Below are 20,457 nucleotides of genomic sequence, written 5' to 3'. Positions count from 1 at the left end.
GTATTCCTCTTTTGCCGGTTTTCCTGGAATGATTTAAAAATTCTGTTCCATTTGCTTTGTCCCACTTTCACCATGCCCCTTGAAAAAAAGAAAAAATATGGCGAACCCAATGGCCTTGGTGTTTATGCGCCGATCAACTCGAAACTTCAGCATCCCCCCCCCCCCCGGGCATTTGATTTTTTGAAGATTAGATCGCTCAAATTTTCGCTCCCTCGGGCCAAAATGGTGTTCAAATGCCCTACCGTATAGTCGAATTTGTCCGTCATACCCTACTAAAGAACAACATTCGTTGGCTGCTCTCCTCTTGAACAAAGACTTTTGAAGACCTTTTTTGTAAGGCAATCGCTCACAAATGCTATATCTCTTCCTTTAAACTCCATCTCGTCCAAACACGTGTTTTAAAGCTGTTACCGACTTCGGCGCCCGAAAAAAAAAACAAAAAAAAAACAGATATGAAACCTGGTACTTCCGGTTCAATTTTCCCCACCCCACGATGTTGAAGTTTCGATTCGATCGGGGCATTAGCAGCCCAAATGAATCTTGCGGGTTTCAATCAATTCACGCGGATGCTTTTATAGCTCGTAGCTGTACAACACTGCAGGTGAGATTTACTACATATGAATTAAGAGTTACGAAGTACTTGTAATGATCGAAAATCCGGCAGCCATTTTTGTTATTCTAAATGACTAGTATCCAGTCTCTTGAGAAGAAAAGAAAAGAAAGTCTCAAAAGGGACACACTCGTCCTGTTAATTCTCCCCGAGAAAAGATTGGGGAACCTGTGGTCGCAGTCGCCTCCCATAATCCTGTTTGGCGCGTAGTTTAAAATCCAAAATGGCGGGCATAGGTGATGTAAAAACGCTACTCAAGTTTGCTTCTGTTAAGTCGTATACAGGAAATACGATTCAATCAGTTAACTCCTCTAAGCGCAAGATTATATTACTGATATCTAATGGCAGCGAGTTTCTTTATTTAGTGGTCGATAATAGCCTAAATGTAAGTGTACATCTAGATGAATGAAAACGTGATTCATTTCCAGGTTTCAAAAGATTTGTGCCTTTTTTGTCGATCTTCATTTGCAGCACACCTTTCGTTTTCCCAAGCCAATCATGACTGTCAGCTTCCAAGATTGTGGTGAAAAGAGAAGGGTATTTGTAGCAACAACTGATGGAAACGTGTTTGCCGTGATCTTACCCGAGAGCCTTTTGAAAGGCAAGGGGTAAGTCTTGGTATGATGGGACTTGTTATGGAAGGGCTGATCTGGGAAGGACAGTGGCTGAAAATGAATCAGTCAGCATATTCTTTGATTGCTCCTGACGTCCATGTTGGTGGAGGGAACAATAGCAAAAAAGTCTTTTTGGAATTTGACTCTCTAATATTATGTAATGAGCTACATTTTTCTCTTGTTTTGGCACCAACATGGCCGTCTTATCATATGAGTGCAATAAAAAAGTCTACCAAAGCTTTTCTTAAAGTTTCAGTTGAAGGTTTGTGCAAGTGGCAAGTACCGGTAGCTTAACTTAAAGTTTGGACAAAATTCAAAGCACTGAGGCATAACAAATAGACATACTGCAGGGCTCGACATTGCGACTCACTGGTCGCCAATGCGACCAAAAATCAAGCGTTGGCGACTAGATTTTTAGAGCTAGTCGCCAGTGGGCGACTAACCTTCACCTTTTTCCTTCATCCTTTTAACCTCAAAGGCAAATCAACCGTAGTTTTTAAAATGCACGATTTATGCGCACAGAAATAACAAAACAAACCCACGACTCTTCTGGCTCTTCGATCTCCATTTCATAATCGAGCGCCATGTTTGATTCAGCAGCTGGTATTGCGGGCGCACTAAACAACACGTGCAATCATTGAAGCGTGAAGTTCACAACGAAGCCTTGGCTTTTTAGCGCTGAAAATATCGAAAACTGGTGATTGTTTATGTTCAGGTTCGTCTATTTATGTAAGCTATAGACTCGATGATACATGGAAACTTAACAAAAGCACAGGAAACGTGACTAAATCTGCTTTCACATTGATTATTTACCTCGTAATGCGTAATGATATGTTTTACGAGCCCTGGCTTCCTTTTAAGTTTTAGTATCTCAGTCTTAGAAGCTTAAGTGTACCTAAACTTATCACTATGAAGAAGATTGCATGTGTACATGATCATCAGAAAAATGAAGAAAAAAATATCAGTGAAAATAATGGCGACTAAAAGTTAAGATCTGGCGACCAAAATTTTTGGATCAGTCGCCAATTGGCGCCTTACTAAAAATGTTAATTTCGAGCCCTGTACTGGGTAGATATTAAATAGTTTAGAATCCTAACCTGACCGTAATGTTTCTTAAATAATTAATGCTTGGTGTAGATTTATTCTAACTCTTAATGTAAGTCTAATGTAAGGCCTATTTTACCGTGCCTTTCTTACCTTACAGGTTATGAAGCAAGTCGGAGAGGCATTATGAATGACTGCAAAATTGATAAAAATTACGGCCAAAATCCTTCCCAGCATAACCCTAAACAACCTTTACAGTCACACATAGTTAACTCGTAATTTAGACTTAATTTATTTAGAAGTAATTTATGAACCATAACATAACTGATTTAACATGCGTAGCATGTCTGGCTCACATGCAGTGCTGTCTTGGAGTTTATGCATACCAAACTTTTCTTTTTTTTTCCCTGTGTAAATTATGGTTTCATTTGCCTAGAGTGCCCCTCAAGCTTAAAAATCCAGAAGGACCAGATGCTGGTTCATGTAAGAAGGGACTACACTAGACCCCTCTCCGAGGCTGTGCTCTAATGGCGCCCGGTCGCCTGAGGCAACTAACATTTGGTTTCGGGCGAGTGAGAAAAACTACCCGGTTGCCCGGCCAGGCACTCTGGCTTATTGTATTTCTAGCAGATAAGGCGGGCTAAAAATTTTAATATGTTGGTGGTTACAGTTTACGAAACCTCTCAGAAAATGTTTTTTCTTCGTATGAAACAGTCGGTTCAAAGGCCGTTCCACATGATTTCACATGTAACATAAGGTGCGGTTACACTCACCATGGTAAATACCATTTCCCATGGTAAATTATCCCGCAGTGCCTCACACTTGAGTTTTAGTATACCGTGTTAACTAGGGGTCACACGTTACGAAGATTACCAAGGTAAAACGAAATCTCACGCAATTCATTGGCGGGAAATTTAATCACAACTTCATCAGCATAGCGATTGGCTCTTGTACCTCGGGCATCAAAACACCCTTCCAACTTTTAAATGTCATGGGCGCTTCCACTGATCTTTTTTACGTATCCATGGATATTTAACATGGGAAATTTACCTCGGTAAGCCTCGTTCACACTACTAAATACAGTTTCCCGTGGTAAAAAGGCAATTTACCACGGTAAAAGTGTCCTGTGTAACCGCACCTATAATCTGTGACTTTGCATGTGACGGCCGGCTGCCGCACAAATTTCGATTCTTTCTCAAAAAAATACACATTAAATTTGGAACGTGGAGTTTGGCATTTCTTGGTTATAGTTTAAAAAAAGAGTTGTTACTTCTGCTCTGACAGCGGTAAAGCGCAGCCGGCGAAGCGGTGTAATTTACTTTTGTATGAACCCCAGAATCGCAGTTTATGCGACAGTTTATGCAAATTTAATATTTTTACAATTTTTTGTGGGTGCACCTGCTTGGCTAAAATACATTTAGGTTATGGTTGTTTTTCCCCAGTATATGAAATAACAAAATAAGAAAAAAAGAAAGATATCATGTTATTTGTTGTTGTTTTAGAAACAGAGCAATCCCACGTTGTCTTTAGTTCCTGTCAAACCATTGCGTGCCCTAAACAAATAACGCTGTGACTGTCGCTTCGACCGAATCCACAAAAAGCTCATTCCACTATTAAAACATTTTACTGATAATATAAGAAAAAAAATACTTTAGTTCTGTCCTGTAGCAATGATTTTCGTCCAAATCAAGATGACTTGCTAAAAAAAAGTGATACCTTTTGGGTCGCGGTGGTTTAAAGCTCCACGTGAATCAAGCGGCACTGATGCACGTTTTGAAAATTCATTTTTAACCCATCTAACCAGTAAAAACGTTTACCTGTATTAGACCCAAACGTTTTTACATAAAACTGCCGCAATCTTTACTTTTTCGCTTTTAAGCCTGAAAACATTGGTGGCATTGCCACTTTTCTCCTCTTTCTCAAGTATGGCGTGAAAAATTTGACGGGTTGCAGGTTTTTCTTGCACTAGCGAGTTTGACGATCACCAGAGCAGTCGCAGCAATGTTTTGTTGAGAGAGAGATTGATGAAGATATTCCTGCGTTGCTGATCTCAGATAATTAAATAAATCAATAATTAATTCGGGCGACCAACTTGGAGGGCTGGGCACCCCAGCTGAAATGCTTGGGAGCCCGAAGGGCTCCCCGAAATTTTCCTTAGAGCACAGCCTTGCCCTCTCACTCTTCTCCAAGAGTTTGCATGGAAATGGAATTTGTTTACCCACCGAACACCTTAAGAGCGCTCAGGAGCTCATTCAACATGTGTCCGTGCATTCCGGATAAAAGTGGAATTTGGCATTTTTGGTTTTTGAGGAGAGGGGAAAACCGGAGTACTCTGAGGAAAACCTCTCAGAGCAAGGAGAGAACCAACAACAAACTCAACCCACATATGACGCCCGGAACGGGAATGGACCCCGGGCCACATTGTTGGGAGGCGAGTGCTCTCATTACTCTGCCTTCCCTGAATGGAAATATATTGTGAGAAGGCGGCTACAGTTCATCTCTCTTTTTTGTCAGAAACCTTTTGCCGCCAGATGTTGGTGCAAAGCCAGCAATTTCCCCTCTGGTTTTTCAATGTCTTTTAACCCTTTCCCTCCTAAGAGTGACACTTATAGATTTTACTCTGTCTAACGCCAGACGATTTTATTCGTCAATGGGGAACCCCACAGGGGTGAAAGGGTTAAGGGATCCAACCAGGAGCCAACAGAGGATACAGTGTGTTTGAGTGGTAAAGGCCCATGACTTTACTGCATGTAGTAAATCTAAACTTCCAAGGTCAAGTCCTAATCTGACCGCCTGGAGTTCTTTGTAATAATTTGCCAGCTCAACACCTTGGCTGCAGGAGGTTGTAATGAGTTAACTGGCCTACCAACCACCATCTACTAGAATTCTTAAATATAATAATAATAATAATAATAATAATAATAATAATAATAATAATAATAATAATAATAAAAATAAATAGTAATTATTACAATAATTATTTATAAGGCACTAATACTAATTGATATTCTATAGCGCTATTTACAATGAACATTTACATGAATAAAAAATAAATATGTAAATAATAATCATATATATAATAAAATAATTAACTATAAAAAGCTAATCTAAATAGCTGTGTTTTGAGTTCACTATTGCTTGTTTCATTGGCCTTGGAAAGCTGGTAAAATGGGAGAGGTCAATACATATGGGTTATTGACCTGAAGCTTGTTCGGTCAAGATGGCTGGACATTTGCCAAGTTCTCTTTTTGCATGTTGGTTGCACTTATTGAAACCACTGAAGTATCGTTTCCCCAATGTAGACTCACTGAAGGGCCTCATTTGATGTAATCATGGTTTGGGGGCAATTGAAGGGGGTATGTAACGCAAAATGATGTAATTAATGCCCAAACAGTAGAATGAAATATTGCAGTAACCAATTAAAACCGTTGAACAACATAAAAGAAATACAGCAAAATGTGGTAATCTTGAAAAAAATCGGCCCGAAATTCTTCAACTTTATGGCAAATCGCCTGGATAAAGGTTGTTTTTGTGCAGAATCATCTTGTTTGTGATGTAACAGTAATTAAATTGTCACTAAAGAGATGCCACATTACCATTTTCGAGTTTTAAAGTCGAACTAAAGATTTCCCTTAAACACCCTAAAATAACGTGACATAGCTCCTTTAAGTGGACAATAAGTTGTTAACGACTTATTCTATGTTTTTCTTTAGATCAAAGAAAAAATGCCCTGATGCCATTAGCATTGAACCAAAAAGGGAAAAAAAGGATGTTGAAGAAGATATCTTTACAGAGCTTTTGGCCGGTGGAAGTACATCTGACAAAACTCTGCACGAGAGGCCTAAACAGCAGCATCATTCTTTGAGCAACATGACTGTGATTGATTTAGGAACCGCAGTTTTGTTTGAACCTGGTGTAAGAACAATTCAACTCGTTGGAGACAAGATCTTCTGCTGTGTAGCAACAGACGAAGGCTATGCATTGTCTGTGTTTAATCAGGTTGCAGCTGCCAGTTGTCTTGATACGCTCACGTATACATCTCTTCCGTCTCTTAAAATGAAAGTCAGTCTATCATCAGTGGTAATGTCGTTACAAGAAAGACAAAGCAAACAGCTTTGTGCCTGGAAAAAGAGATGCCATTTCTTGTGCGTGCAGCCTTCTAACATTGCTCTTGATTTGGAATCTTTCTCAGTTATTGAAAGAAGTTTTTTCAACAAACTTTTTAACAGTGAAGCATCATTGACGGATTCTCCCGTTCTAATTTTTGGAGGTGAAGATGGTCAGCTGCACTTTTGGCCTGTCAATAGCTTTGCTCATGGTAGAATGAACTCAGGAAAGCTTGGAACTAAACAAGCTTCTCCTTCTTTGCTTTATCATCTTCAGCAAGGTGTGTCAGCAATGTATGTTGCAAAACTTTGTTCTCAAGAACAGTCGTCACGAACAGGTGATTTCGCAATGACAACTGATGCAGGAACCAGTGAAAAACGCAACAACACATCAGAAACTGTGTACTGCAATGCTCTTGTGTTTGTTGGAGTACGTGACAAGCTTGTTATAGCCTCTAAAAAAACAAACAATGACCAAACTTACTACATCAAATTTACTGAACATGCTATTCTTGGCCCTGTGGTTTGCTCTTGTTTGAACAGTAGTGAAGATACTTTGATACATTCTACAGGGAAAGAAATCATCTGCACTAAACTGTTAATCGATGTGAATGACAATTCTGCCCAAGTTCTTCCTGCACTGTCGGCTACAGTCTTGACATCATTTAACGTGCATTTACCAAATGTTTGCGCAGTTTGCTCGGTACACAAGAAGAGAAAGAGTGATGAAGGAAATAGCCAGGACAAAGTTTATGCTTTGGCTGTGAATGGAAATCTCTTACAGTTTTGTCTGCCTAAATTTCAAGACGACAATTCGCAAATTGATCCCGACATCTCACCACAAATGGCTGGCGAAAAGGTCAAGAGTTATTTGGCTGAGCTTGAAAATCTGTCGGCAGAGCTTGCCAAAGTTAATACCACCATTGAGACCGAAGATAGGATTTTGAAAGACCTCAACACAGTTATCCACATTGCTTGTGAAATAAGCGAAAACACAAGAGCGTCCGAAGCACAGTGCACATGTCCAACGCAAGACAACTTTCCACTGTCTTGTACTTTCAAACCCACTTTTGCAAACGTCGACACCAGTGGAAACGCGTTGGTTACTTTGAATTGCAAACTTGTCAACCGGGGCAGGTTACCTCTGTCATCTTGTTGGTCGCTGATGATTCGTGTACAAAGCAAGGAACCTTGGCTTAATCAGATCAGAGGGGAATCTTCAACTCTAGGGAAATCAGTACCAGTGATGTCTTTAAGCCCAGGATCATGTTTAGAGATAGAAATACCTCTTAGCAAATCGGTGTCGTCCTCATTTCACCTTGTTGTTGAAGCACGCTTACACTGCGATCTGAATGTATTAGTCGCTGATCTTAGATCTTATCTGGAATCTGATCTTTTCGTAAAACCAATTGAAAATGTTATCATTCCAATCGCAAGACAAGTGTTGGATATCTTGCATTTTGTTACACCTTTTCGAGCAGGCTCACAAGTCCCTGATCCACGTCCCGCCCCAGGCACCAAGGAAGAGGTATTACAAGCCCTGGACAAACTTAACGTGGAAAGCTGTCCTTTAGCTTATGTTCAGGATTTCCTTGGAAACGAAAAGGCAAGCGTTACTCGAGAAGTAAGCTTACGTGGAAGTTACTCTGCAGCGTTTCATCTCTCTAAAGAAGCAGTGAGCTTCATCGAGAACCTTGCGCAGAAGACAGCTTCGGTCACAACGCAACAAGCCACTGTATTGCAGTTCATCTTGAGAGAATCAAGCGTCACTAGAGATCAGATCGATGCGGAGTGCTCAGACATTAATTTGCTGACTGTGAACAGTAATGTTGCGTCGATACACGTGAAGCCCGCATCGAGAGATACATTGGAGATTACGTTACGTTGTTCATCGGTTCAGCTTCTTTGCCGTCTTCATGAAGCTGTGTTGACGAGGTTACGAGTAAGTAAAACGAAAATATAATGAAAGACTCCATGGAAAATCAATAGAGGGATATAGTTACGGGACGGTTTACGGGAAACGTTGAACTGAAATTTGCGTTTTGCTATAAATTTAAGAAACTAGGTTTACATCAATTGATCTCTTGCCCGTTAGCTCCAGGTATCGAGCAAAATTCTTACAGGAGCAAGAAAAGTTATAATACGTGAATGTTCACGATTTTGTGACAAAAAGCAACCCGGCGCTGTTTCACGCAAACTTGATGCTAAATCTGCCATCTATCGTAAAACTAATTAAGAAAGATGAACTAAATAGCAATTTTTTGAGGGTTCTTTTTGTCACATTGCTCTATGGTTGGCTAATATAATCAGTGGGGTTGCAATGCCCGCGGTTTTGTCAAAAGTGTCAAAAAAGAAAAAAAAAAAAAAGCGTATGGTGCGACGTATTTACACGTGAAAGTTTGTTGGGTGGCCAAGGTAAGGCGCGTTGCACTGTAAATTGCGGCCTAATTTTTGAACACCATATTTTTTTGCAAAGAACTGTGGTTAATCGTACATCCCTTCCCCCAAAAAAAGCGGAAACGTGATTTTTTTTTGTCCTCTGCCTTTATCCAGTTTTGCTCAATTTTGGCTTCAACGAGCAACGTTTTTACTTCAGCAATCGTGCGGTTTTAGCCTGTGTGGCGTGCGCTCGAAAACGTAATAGGTGCGTGAGGAAACGGGAAAGAGGGACACGCTTGCCACAACGCATTTTATCTCTTCCCCGCCTTTCTTAGACTCCTTTCGCTTTCAAAGTTATTTACACCAAATGTCTCTTTCCCTTCAAGAAACATGTACACACTTTACAGAATCCTCGAGCCTGCTCGTTATGAGGAGAGAAACGTTTGTTTTGGATCTAAGCCTCCAATTACTAAACATTTCTTCTTTCAAATTTTATTTTTAGCCAGTTGTGATGCGGAATACAAGGAGTTGCCAATTACGTGCCTATGATCTTCAAAAGGCCACGGAAAAGCTGCAGGTACGTGTCTTTAAAGGGAAGAGCCACCTTACCTTAAGAATTAGTAGGCAGGCTTAAATCACAGAACGCAGCTACTACAAGGGCTTTCGAGTTTGATAACGAAAAACCAATCAAATGGTATAAGCTACGCAGGAAGTCGATCTTGAGTCTCGCTGTGCACTTGTCCTTAGTACCACTGCGTTTTGTCGCCTGGTGACTCTGTGTTCAATTTTACAACGATTATTATCGCGAGTGACATTTTTTTCTCTTTCCTTTCGTCTTTTTTTTCTTTCTCAGATTCTACAAAGGAAGATTATTTCACTGGAAGATTCAATTTCGACTAAGCAAGACATGCTCGACCGCGGATCCGAACTAAAGGTTCAGCTCTGGACTTTGTATGAAGAACTCCGAAAGATAGTTCTTTTCGTGTAGTGATACAAATACTAGTTCAAAAGGTGGAAAAGCACTGGAATTCGGTAGTAGATGTTGTAAGTTCAAACCCAGGCTGGACCAATACTCGGTGTCAGCAAAAAGAAGTCTTAAGTTTAAATTTAAGGTGGTTCAATGGAGGGAATGTCTTAATTGAAGAATTAACTCTACAATACTGTTTCACATTAAGGACGGTGCCTACTATTGCTATTGCGCAAAAGTTCTGCGCATCTCGAGATACTCGGATTTCCTATCGGCGGTGCTTATTAATACAGGGATATTTTTGCGCTGTTCAAAACTATGCGGAGAAAGCAGAACTTAGCAAGTGCTCTTGGTATCCAAAAAGAAAACTGGGGGTAACCATGCATTTTTCAGAGATAATCAAGATTCGATTTGGCAAAGAACGCCATACATTGCTTTGTATTTTAAACCTTTTTACAAATATTGTTGATTAATTATCTTCGAAAAATGCGTGGTTACCCCCAATTTTCATGTTGGATTTCAATAACACTTGTTAAGATCTGCTTTTCCCGAATGTTCAGTAAACCGCGCAAAAACACCTTTTAATTAGTAGCCACCGTCCTTTAAGGTAATGTGATATGGTACCAAATGAAACACCAATAATTCCTTGAAAAGATGCATTCATTAATGTGATGTAATAGATTACCATGACAACAAACCTTGAGCTATCTAAAAACGCCCTATATTTTGTCTTTAAACGCTTATATCTAAAAAACGAACTCGTTGACCCCTATTTTTACTGCTTAAAAGTGATTAATCAGCAGGCTACGATTAACTCTCAGCAAAGTTACACAAAATTCTTTGGAGCAGATTCCTAGCTACCTTAACAACTGGAAAATTGTCAAACAATCATTGGTGTGTTTCATTTGGTACCATTACGTTTTCCGTTACGTGAAACAGTTGGGAAGGTTCAATCATTCCAGATAGTACAGTTTGTTGAAAGTGTTCAAACTGGTCTGAGCCTCCTTAATCTGAGCTTAAATTGTCGTATGAAGGAATGTCTCAAACAAAAAAAAGTGATCTTAAACCACAGAAAATAATGCTTACAATCACAATTTTTTGACTTTTAAAGCCTTCGTACGGGAAATAAATGAATTTAAGAAAAGCTCGTTTTTTGTTTTCAAATTTCCCGGAAGTCGCCATCTTGAATAATTGTGTGACGGTTGCCCAGTTGTTAGAAATCAAAGGCTCAAATCAAAAATACAAATCCGAGTTATTTTAATCAAAAAGTCTAAAAGAGCAAGGCTGATGGAGAGGTGAAGTAATGAACGATTATGGCGCTTGTTGGAATTTGTGTAGGAATTTTCACGAATCCACGCGGGGCTGCAGGAATAACTACTTACAGTACGGACCTTGAACTCGGTTTGTAAGAGGTATATCTTAAACTAATATTTCGAAAGGCACAACTAAATCTCTTTAAAACATGTTGGTGGTGTACGGGCGTCTCGCATGCAGTTCAACGTAAATTACGTACGGTTTTTATTTCAGTTTCAAAGTAATTTAACGCTCAAGGTGAAAATAGACATCATTTTCGTGAAACGGTATATTTGCATTGTCTTCAAGTAATGGTTGCAAGCAAAGATCAAAATTAGAGGGGGGATTGTTTCCCGTGGAATTTAATTTATAGCAGGGGCCCGTTTCTCGAAAGTCCCGAAACTTTACGGGCCATTATCGGGTGTCACAATTCCCTTTTTATCTCAAGAACGGAGAGGATTGAAGTCGTCAAACTTCACAGTTGGTTTACTTTTTGTTACCTTGAAAACATATTTAAAGATCGGCCTTCCAAAATAAGCGGTTGGCAGTTTTTCAAATGGCTTTTCGGGCAAGAAAAGTTTTCGGGACTTTCGAGAAACGGGCCCCAGGGGGCCGTTTCTCGAAAGTCCCGAAACTTTACGGGCTGTTTTCGGGTGCCACAATTCTCTTTTTATCTCAAGAACGGAGAGGATTTAAGTCGTCAAACTTTACAGTTATTTTTCTTTTTGTGACCTTGAAATCATGTTAAAAGATCGGCTTTCCAGAACAAGCGGTTGACAGTTTCACAAATGGCTTTTCGGGCCCGAAAAGTTTTCGGGACTTTTGAGAAACGGGCTCCAGGCCCGAGTTGTTCAAACGATGGATAGCGCTATCCGCCGGATAAATCACTCTCCAGTGGATAAGTAATAGCGAAACCAATTGCGCTTGCGCTATCCAATGGATAGTGATTTATCCGTTGGATAGCGTTATCCACCTTTAGAACAACTGGGGACAGGGATTTTTCCTTCACGCGCGAAAAGAGAAGCTTTTCGCGCGGGACAATGGGTGAAATTGAGGGAATCCGAGATTAGACAAAGGACAGAACAGGACATGAATGCTATGGTTTTAGTGTAGAAACAATTTTGTCTTCGTGGGAATCGGCTTCGGGTTCCACAGCAAAACGCCGAAGCTTGCAAAAGTACAGCGGCCCCCAATTTTTCGTCTTGGAAGGCAACACGAGTATGCCGTATCGAGTTGGTCGGAAATTAAACATATCCGCCAAAGGCTGAGACGTAAACTTGGGGTCTACTACTTCAACTCGAATCTTCTCGTTTTGCGAACATATCGACAACACCTCGTCTATCACTGCATCATTTTCAAACAATGACATTGAACAAGTGGAATACACCACTATTCCTCCCCGTGCGACTGTTTGTAACGCCGATAGAAGCAGTTTCTTCTGAAGATTGGCGTTTGCCTTGGAATTCACATCAGACCAAATACTATATTCAAAGTTTGTCTGTAAGTTGTGTCGTTCAGATGAGCAAGGAGCATCAACCAAGACTCTGTCGTAGGTTGAAGGTTCATACTCGGAAAATTTGAAGCCTGTAAGATTTCGTACTTGTACCAAGTCCCTGGATTTAGAAATCTTGGGAATGTAGTCTTTGATTACCTGGGGGGAAAGACAGGAGAGAAAGAGAATCAAAACGTTTCTGAGCAACAGCACACATACAGCAAGGCAAAGCAAAGGCGAAATAGCACATTGCCAAAGCTTATCCTGGTTTCAGCAGCATGAGAGTACCTGATCAGGATTTTCGTGTGAAGCCGAAGGCAGGACGTTTCCCATTCCATGTCCGGTACTTTGATACCAATATTTGAGGGGTTTGTTTTATTTTTAATTTTAATTTTTTTTACTTACTTTTCGAAGAGAATTTGAATGAACCCTAGCCTTGCCTGGGAAACTGATTCTTCGGATCCAGAAAGACTAGAAACAGTATTTCTGTGTGTTCTATTTTAAAAATTTCCTTGGGGAGCATGCCCCAGGCCCCCTAGGTAGTTCGCACCTTTGACGCTCGCAAGCCACCTTGCCGCACCTAAACTGTCACATCCAGTGCTTTCAGAAATATTTCCGCTACTCTGCAAAGCTGTTGAAAACCTAGCCTGATAGTATTGGGCTTGCATCTAAGATGGTGTATTTCTGAACAAAAGTGCTGTTCAACTCCTCTTAGGAGGTATCAGATAATAATTACATCTCTTTTATTCTTTAACCACTCTTTTACACCAGTCCCCTTCTTGTTTCAAAGTGCATTGCATAAACAATGATCTCATTCTGAAAATTTGAATCCAATACACCAGATAATCTCTGAGCAATGATGCTTTGAAAATTCGAAATTCTACAAAGAATATATAAAATCATTAGCACCTTTTCCACCCAAGAATTTATCAGTTATTGATGGCCGACTGGCTCGTTATCAAAGCTAAAAGGCTTAAAACTAGAGATTTAACTATGTTTGACAAATTCTTTTACCTTTTGAAGTGAATAATGCCTTCTGTGAGGAAACCCATGTTAATGAAATGAATGACATTAACCATTTAAATCTCAAGGGAGACCCCACTGACAAGAAAAATCATCTCATCTGGCATTAGACAGAGTAAAATCTGTAAGTGGTTAATCACATCAGCAAAGATTCCCTCATAAAGAAGTCTCTTAATTTGCCTGAGTGTGTAACAAAGAAATCAACAACACCTGCCACCTACCTTACTTAGGTTTGCCCTCCTTGTGTTTGAAATTTCACTTGCAACAAGGGATCCTTGGTTCGAAAGAAATTGTGATATAAGAACACTCTTTCCCCCAGGGGCAGCACACATGTCAAGTACTGTATTGTTCGGGTTGATATCAAGAGCCAAAACAGGCAGTATGGACGACGCATCCAGAAGATAATAATCAAAATAACCATTGCTTGTTTTGTCTTGTTTTGGGAATCTAACAGAATTATGAGAAGAGCTTGGCCAATAACAACTTAATTGCAGTTCATTTTCAGCATCTTTGTTGAGTGAATTGAAAAGTGGAATGTTAAGGATCTCTGCTTCTGTTGAGGCAAGTTTCTCATGAACTTCTCCTTGGGAAGAAAACTTGTTGATTACTGCACAGTGTTGAGTTGGTTGGTGCAGTGACTCCATAATAGTTGGCCACTCCTCACCAAACTGGTTGGAATAAAAGACCTGGAAATTGTCGCAAGAGGATACCTTTTTCCTCTGCATCTAAAAAAAAAAAAGGTATAGCAGTGCACAAAATGAAAAAAAGCAAATTTAAAAGAAATGTTCCACAACTAATTTCAGATCGCCAGACCAAGTTGTGTGATGCAGTTAAATGTGACTCTGCCATTCAAAATACCAGCAATATCCTGCCCTAAAACATTACTGCTTCTTTTATCTCAACCCTGTGACACATGTATCCCAGTGCTAGTAACCATTTAAATAATTTATTTCTTTCGGTGTCCCTTGGCTTGGTTTCTTAAACTGCAGGTAAATAAGAAGGTAAACAAGTTCAAATTTTATAAAACTTTTCCAGTTTATAGTGGAATTCTCAAAATTAAGGACATACATCCCTTTTACACCATTACCGGTAAGATGTAAGTTCTTTATTATTTGAAATGGATTAACCCTAGGCTAATAATTATCCAAAATAAGAGATAATCCCTGGAAACTGAAACATTTGAAATATGCCTGCTAGGAACATGAATTGGTCTAGGCAATGCAATTTTAGAGGATTTCGTCGCTTTTAACATCCAAATTATTTACAGCCAGAAAAGCAAATACAAACAACAGATTAAATAAATTTTCTACGCAAATCTTTGTTACTTATTTTGCCCAAACTTCATCTTTTGAGTGCTCATGAATAGTGTAAAGAGCCCATATGATAAAATGCTTATCGACAGAGTTTAGGTTGGGCCAGACAGGAAAATATTTTCCCATCCGGCCCTCTCACTCAGTCAATAAGTACATATGATGACAAGAAAATTAGCTGGTAGCAGAGTATAGGATAGAATCTCATATGTATAGGTGACAATGCTGCGATGTCTACTTAATATTGTTGGTCAACAAACATTAATGGGAGATACTTTGTTTCTATCTAACCAACATGCCGGTGATGACATAACATGAAAACCATTTAATACCCACCAGTCGAATCACCAACTATGCAACTGGGGAGACTCTTGAATGATAGAAATGTATATATGATTGAAGTGCGGGTTACAGATGAAAGAGAGAAGTGATCCTCACGTTTAGCTGGACAATTTAAGCAATAATTCCTGAAAAATTGAGGTGGCTCCAACAGGACTCAAAGCCAGTCGAGTTAATAAGCCACTCAGTTGGGAGCAGGTCAATTTGTTGGGCTCATGTTGTTCCCATGAAGGACTTGATGAATGATAGAAATGTGTATATATTTGAAATGCAGGTTATAGACGAATGAGAGAAGTGATCCTGGCAATTTAAGCAGTTGTCTCTTTTGACAGGTGCCTGAAAAATTCAGGTTACTCCAATGGCAATCAAACCCATAACCTGTGTGATGCTGTGGCCTGCGTAGACCGGCGGTATTGTTGGCGTGGAGAATGGGGTGCGGTGCCCCTCCCATTCTCCTCACGGCATTTGCCTCTCACAACAATACCGCCAGCTACACAGGTTAGCGATGCTGGTGCAGTGCTTTACCAAGTGAGCTATATAATTATGAAGCTCAACAAAATGACTAGAATGATCTAACACTTAAATGAAGTTCCTTTCCTTTCCTTTTGTTACGCCTAAAACTTAATCTCAAACCCAAACTTTGTCGGTTAGTATTCCGGTCAGTGTAAGATGCAGACTGCAGACCAAGGGTAAAATGCAGACTGAGGTTATAATGTAACTGTTGAAAAAGCCCAAACCCCTTAGAAATGCTAACCTTAGGCCTAATTAGGCCTAAAACAATATTTAGGCTTAACTGTTAGCATTTCTAAAGGGTTTGGGCTTTTCAACAGTTACATTATAACCTCAGTCTGCATTTTACACCTGGTCTGCAGTCTGCATTTTACACTGACCGTTTAGTATTCAATGTATGGTGGGGTCATACATGGCGTTTTGGTGCTTCCTTTTGCTGTTTCGTTGTTTAGTAATGTCATTTGGTGGGCATATATTTGAGGTAGTATATGTATTTTTTAACATGATGTCGTTTGAAGAAGTATAAAATTACAACCCGCCCTTTCCGGTTTATGGTAGGTTACCTTCCATGACTTCTTCTTGTAATATCTCTTGCTAAATTCGGCCAAAACTAGGCGCGAAGAACCGAAGTTCAATGAGGTCCGTCTTATCATCATCAGATCAGAAGGGATATGGGTATGAGCGGTATGAGCAGAGTGCAAATGTTGGAAGACTGGAAACGGATGAAGTCATCCAACAGAAGTAGGAAATATACGTGACGCGTAGCAAGAAGAAGAATCGGCCAAGATTTCTTACTTCTAAAATGAATTACACGCCAGAGACGTTTTCTCTTGGCGTGCCTGGAAACAGAGGAGTGAGTTTTGTGAGCAGTAACGTGGATCTTAGTGGAACCCTTATAATCAAGGCTCGTTTAGGCGAGGATGTAAGATGCATTCCAATTCACAACGAAGACCTGACTTATGATGACTTGCTGTTAATGATGCAACGAGTTTTTAGAGGAAAACTTAGTAATACAGATGACATTACAATAAAATATAAAGACGAAGGTGGGTGTTTATAGTTCGATACGGTATTCTTATCGGTGGGTAATATGTAGACTTGAAATGGTTCAGTTCATTAATTTGCCATGACTTGTTTCAGATGGAGATCTTGTCACCATTTTTGATAGTTCTGATCTGTCCTTTGCAAGAAGTATTAGTAGGATATTAAAGATAACATTATTTGGTGAGTTTTTCCATTTGTTATTGTGTAATTGTAACCTTGTATTTCATATGTTAATGTATTTTGTCATTTCAATGCCGTTGCCATCATCTTGATCATCTTCATCATCCTCATCATCATCATCATCATTATCATCATCATCACACGAGTAGTAGAGCTTTAAACCTGTCTTTCACTAGCAATGCAAGCAAGCAAGCAAGCAAATACATAAGTAGCAAGTAGCTTATGCTAAGTGAAAACAAAGGTCAACATACATGTAAGCATAACTTTTCATCAAAATCAACCTCGGCCTCCATCATTTGTTCAATTTTCTCAGACGCTGAGAATCTGGAACATTTGCTTTAATTTCCCAGACAAGGCCAGATTTAGCAAATTTCCTTGCACTTATGGCATGTTTCATTTTCACACAGCATAAGAAGAATGCAAGCACACAAAAAGGAAAAATTTTGATTCTTGTGCTTGCGCTTGTGTTTATGCTACAGGTAATCTTGTGCTGCCATTTTTAGGGTGAAATGAGAGCTGTTATTTTTGTGCTTGTACTTGGGCATGTGCTTGTGTTGCAAGTGAAAACCAGGCTTATCCAGTCAGTTTTATTCAGCATAAATTATCATCATGGGCCTTTTCTGAGCATTCACTCAGCAAACATGAAAAATCTGGGCTTACTGGGATTTGAACCCATGACCTTGCGATTGTGCAGCACTTGCTCTACTAAGTGAGGTATCAAGCCAGCTGGAAGATTATCGGCTTTCAAGTTATAGCCTGGAAGAGTTGAATGAATTTTATTCACTGTTTTGAAGTGCATTATTGATGTATGGTGATATGTGCCAGCATGATGTTCTGTCCCGTTGTCTTGATTTTTTTAGTGAATGGAGTTCCCAGACCTCCTGAGCATTCCCTTGTTGCAGAGTTTAGAAGGGAATTAACACAGCTTAGAGATAGAGTAAACTACCTTCTGAATAGACTGGAAACAGCTGGTGAAGGAGATTCCCCGGGAGGAGGACAACAGCAAGAAGTGGACAAGAAAAGTGCTCAAGGTTTGTTTTCTTCTGCGAGGTGATGCACTATGTAAGAGGTGAATTTGGGGGTCCAAGGTGGGGCTGGGGGTGGGGGTGAGGGGGTGGTGTTTAATAGACAGGAGGCATTTACCTCTTTTACTGCTGTCATTGAGTATACTCTACATAGGATTACGTGACTCCCTCTGCGGATGTCGAGAATACTCGACACGAGAGTGTGTCCCAAAGTGCTGTTCGAAATTTGTTCCTATAGGGGCATGCATGCAATGGGATTGTTCCATATACCCTAAAGGACAACTAGCGTGACAAGTTCTGCCATATTTGGATGATAGAGAGGTTAATCTCACTTGAAAAGGAAGGTGAAACGCGACCCGTCGCAATGAATGTTTTTTACTTCACAAAGGCAAAATTCAGTGTTCGGCTATGAAAATCTACGACATTTGTCTGGCAAGCAAGTAAAAATATAAGGTATGAGAAAATTATAGGTGAAATCAAGTGATTCAAGACATTATTATGCATAAAGGTCCTTTTGCCTCAAAGAATTGCGTGTCATTGGCGCACATGAACTTGTGTAATGCGTGTTTACTGTATTTCTTTATTTAGATAAATCAACTTGTATTTAGGCCCTGTTTTCACCTCAATAAAGAAAGCTCAAACAATGGCGAATTTTTTATTGTATATGTCCTGAAAATATCATCGTAATAGCATCAGTAGAACGAAAGATATAATGCATTCTTTGAGTGGTTTCTCTGGTGTCTTATGTTGCGAAAAAATGCAGCAGTTAAGGGGTATACTGACGGTAGAAAAGTCAGCAGTGAAAGAGTTAGGTCCGATTTACACGGTGTGACTTTGTCGCATGCGGCAATGGCTTACGACAAGCCCACGACATGATTTACGATTGTTGTGTACGTCAGAAAAAATGTCGTAGCATTTTAAAACATGTTTTAAAACGCTGCGACAATCGTAAGTCATCTCGTAGGCCTGTCGTGGGCTTGTGGCATGCGACAAAATCGTATCGTGTAAATCGGCCCTTAAAGGGACAGTGGTTTGTTCTCATATCTGTAATGAGCTCATGAAAGATACTATGCTTTTGGTCAAAAATGTCAAGGGAGTTTATAAAATAGCAGACTATCCATTGCCTCATGTTTGTGTAGGCTGTCTAGAGGTCAATATCTTTTTTTCAAACTTCATTATCACAATCCTTTTCCTCTTTCATTGTATTGCAATTGTTCTCTAACAGTGATTTCTGAGTCAGAAATAACTTGGAAAGGGTTTCTGAAGCTGGCCTTAAGGTGGGGTGCCTGTGAACTAGCTTGGTAGCCAAGTGAACTTCCATTATAAACAAATCATTTACATCACATTTTACGTTAAATTTTGTGTAATCCAATGCTATTTGTCATTAATTCAGGTATTCAGGAGCCACCTCCAACCCTAACAATACCCCCACCTAAGCCTGTCCCTGAGGTAACAATGTTCGATCCCCTGGCCTCAGAAAAGCAACAGCCAGACAGCTCAACAGCCACGAGTTCGGTATCCAGACAACTCTACCCAAGCTCCACTGCACACACAGGTCAGTACTTGATGCTGTTACATGTAAATCAATAATGGCAACAACAGAAACAGAAACAGAGACCTTTAATTCTGTGCATTTTTGAGGAGGGGACGTGGCACAGTGGTCATTGTGCTGGATTACCATGTGTTTCAAGTCAATCTTTTTGTTACAGCGGTAATATCTTCTCAAAAAGTACTTTCCAGTGCCTTGTGTAATGTTTCACAGCTTTGCCTATTCTGTTTTCATCAATCTACTTGGAGGTCATTCTTTCCTCCTACTTGAAGACGTCCATGAAGGAATAGTGTAGGAAAGTAAACAAGTGTACAATTATGGTTCACAGAGTGCTGCTCACTAATTCTGAAAAACCTGCTCTTGTTTATTGTACAAGACTAACGATTTATCTACAGTATGATGCTTATTGTTATAAAATTTTTACTCAAAAGTATTAAAATCAATATTTTTTTTTGTATTTACAGGGCCAAATTCAATGGATGCTAGTTCTCAAGGTTATGCGCCACAGTCAAATATGGCATCACAGCCAGTGCAACTGCAAGGTCAAGTAAACATTGCTCCCTTACCTTCAAAGAGTGTAGCCTCAGCAACATACAATCAACAGCAGCAATATGCTCCACAGGCAACCCAACCTGGCTCAGCACCCCAACAATCTTATGCCCCAACGTCTACACAGACACAGTCAAGTTATCTCGCAGGTGGTGCCACATCTGCATATCCTTCCAGCCAGTCATACAGCCAGACCAGTCAACCTCAACCAAGTTATCCTCCGCAAAGCCAGAGCTACTCTGCCGCTGGAATGACAGCATACTCAAATGCAGGACAGACCCAGACTCAGCAGTATCAGACTGGTTACACACAACAGCCACAACAACAACAACAGCAACAACAACAACAACAACAACAACAACAACAGTTGCAAGCTCAGCAGCAACCTGCCACTCAGAGTGGTTATGGTGGCAGTCAAGGGTA

General features: G+C 40.0%; 3 protein-coding genes across 3 annotated transcripts in view; 2 read left to right on the top strand and 1 right to left on the bottom strand.

The window, feature by feature from the left end:
• Window positions 1-833: 833 nt before the first annotated feature.
• Window positions 834-10,209, top strand: LOC137996898 (Fanconi anemia core complex-associated protein 100-like). Its single transcript, XM_068842533.1, has 5 exons — window positions 834-995; window positions 1,082-1,218; window positions 5,982-8,316; window positions 9,256-9,330; window positions 9,607-10,209. Exons 1-5 carry the CDS (start codon window positions 834-836, stop codon window positions 9,739-9,741), a joined length of 2,844 nt encoding a protein of 947 aa, XP_068698634.1. The 3' UTR covers window positions 9,742-10,209.
• Window positions 10,210-10,362: 153 nt separating this feature from the next.
• Window positions 10,363-16,478, bottom strand: LOC137996900 (5-methylcytosine rRNA methyltransferase NSUN4-like). Its single transcript, XM_068842535.1, has 3 exons — window positions 16,251-16,478; window positions 13,750-14,253; window positions 10,363-12,664 (listed from the first exon to the last, which is right to left on the bottom strand). Exons 1-3 carry the CDS (start codon window positions 16,341-16,343, stop codon window positions 12,110-12,112), a joined length of 1,152 nt encoding a protein of 383 aa, XP_068698636.1. The 5' UTR covers window positions 16,344-16,478; the 3' UTR covers window positions 10,363-12,109.
• Window positions 16,390-20,457, top strand: part of LOC137996899 (protein TFG-like) — a 4,758-nt gene continuing 690 nt past the window's right edge. The window contains exons 1-5 of the mRNA XM_068842534.1: window positions 16,390-16,733; window positions 16,828-16,911; window positions 17,772-17,942; window positions 19,330-19,491; window positions 19,950-20,457. The exon at window positions 19,950-20,457 is cut by the window's right edge and continues 690 nt beyond it. Of these exons, the coding sequence (XP_068698635.1) occupies window positions 16,490-16,733; window positions 16,828-16,911; window positions 17,772-17,942; window positions 19,330-19,491; window positions 19,950-20,457 (1,169 nt within the window). The 5' untranslated portion in view covers window positions 16,390-16,489. The remainder of the gene's footprint in view (window positions 16,734-16,827; window positions 16,912-17,771; window positions 17,943-19,329; window positions 19,492-19,949) is intronic.

Source organism: Montipora foliosa, chromosome 3 (genome assembly GCF_036669935.1).
Source record: "Montipora foliosa isolate CH-2021 chromosome 3, ASM3666993v2, whole genome shotgun sequence".
NCBI lineage: Eukaryota > Metazoa > Cnidaria > Anthozoa > Scleractinia > Acroporidae > Montipora > Montipora foliosa.
The sequence above is the reverse complement of the archived record's forward strand: the minus strand, read 5'-3'. Positions and strand labels throughout refer to the sequence as shown.

Excerpts from the sequence above, each read along its gene's own strand:
- LOC137996898 (XM_068842533.1), top strand. The coding sequence starts at position 834 with ATGGCGGGCATAGGTGATGTAAAAACGCTACTCAAGTTTGCTTCTGTT. Across the intron at positions 996-1,081 it reads TGGTCGATAATAGCCTAAAT|CACACCTTTCGTTTTCCCAA; the intron begins GTAAGTGTACAT and ends CTTCATTTGCAG. Across the intron at positions 8,317-9,255 it reads CTGTGTTGACGAGGTTACGA|CCAGTTGTGATGCGGAATAC; the intron begins GTAAGTAAAACG and ends TTTTATTTTTAG.
- LOC137996900 (XM_068842535.1), bottom strand. The coding sequence starts at position 16,343 with ATGATGATAAGACGGACCTCATTGAACTTCGGTTCTTCGCGCCTAGTT. Across the intron at positions 14,254-16,250 it reads ACAAGAAGAAGTCATGGAAG|ATGCAGAGGAAAAAGGTATC; the intron begins GTAACCTACCAT and ends TTTTTTTTTTAG. Across the intron at positions 12,665-13,749 it reads GGAGGGCAAACCTAAGTAAG|GTAATCAAAGACTACATTCC; the intron begins GTAGGTGGCAGG and ends CTTTCCCCCCAG.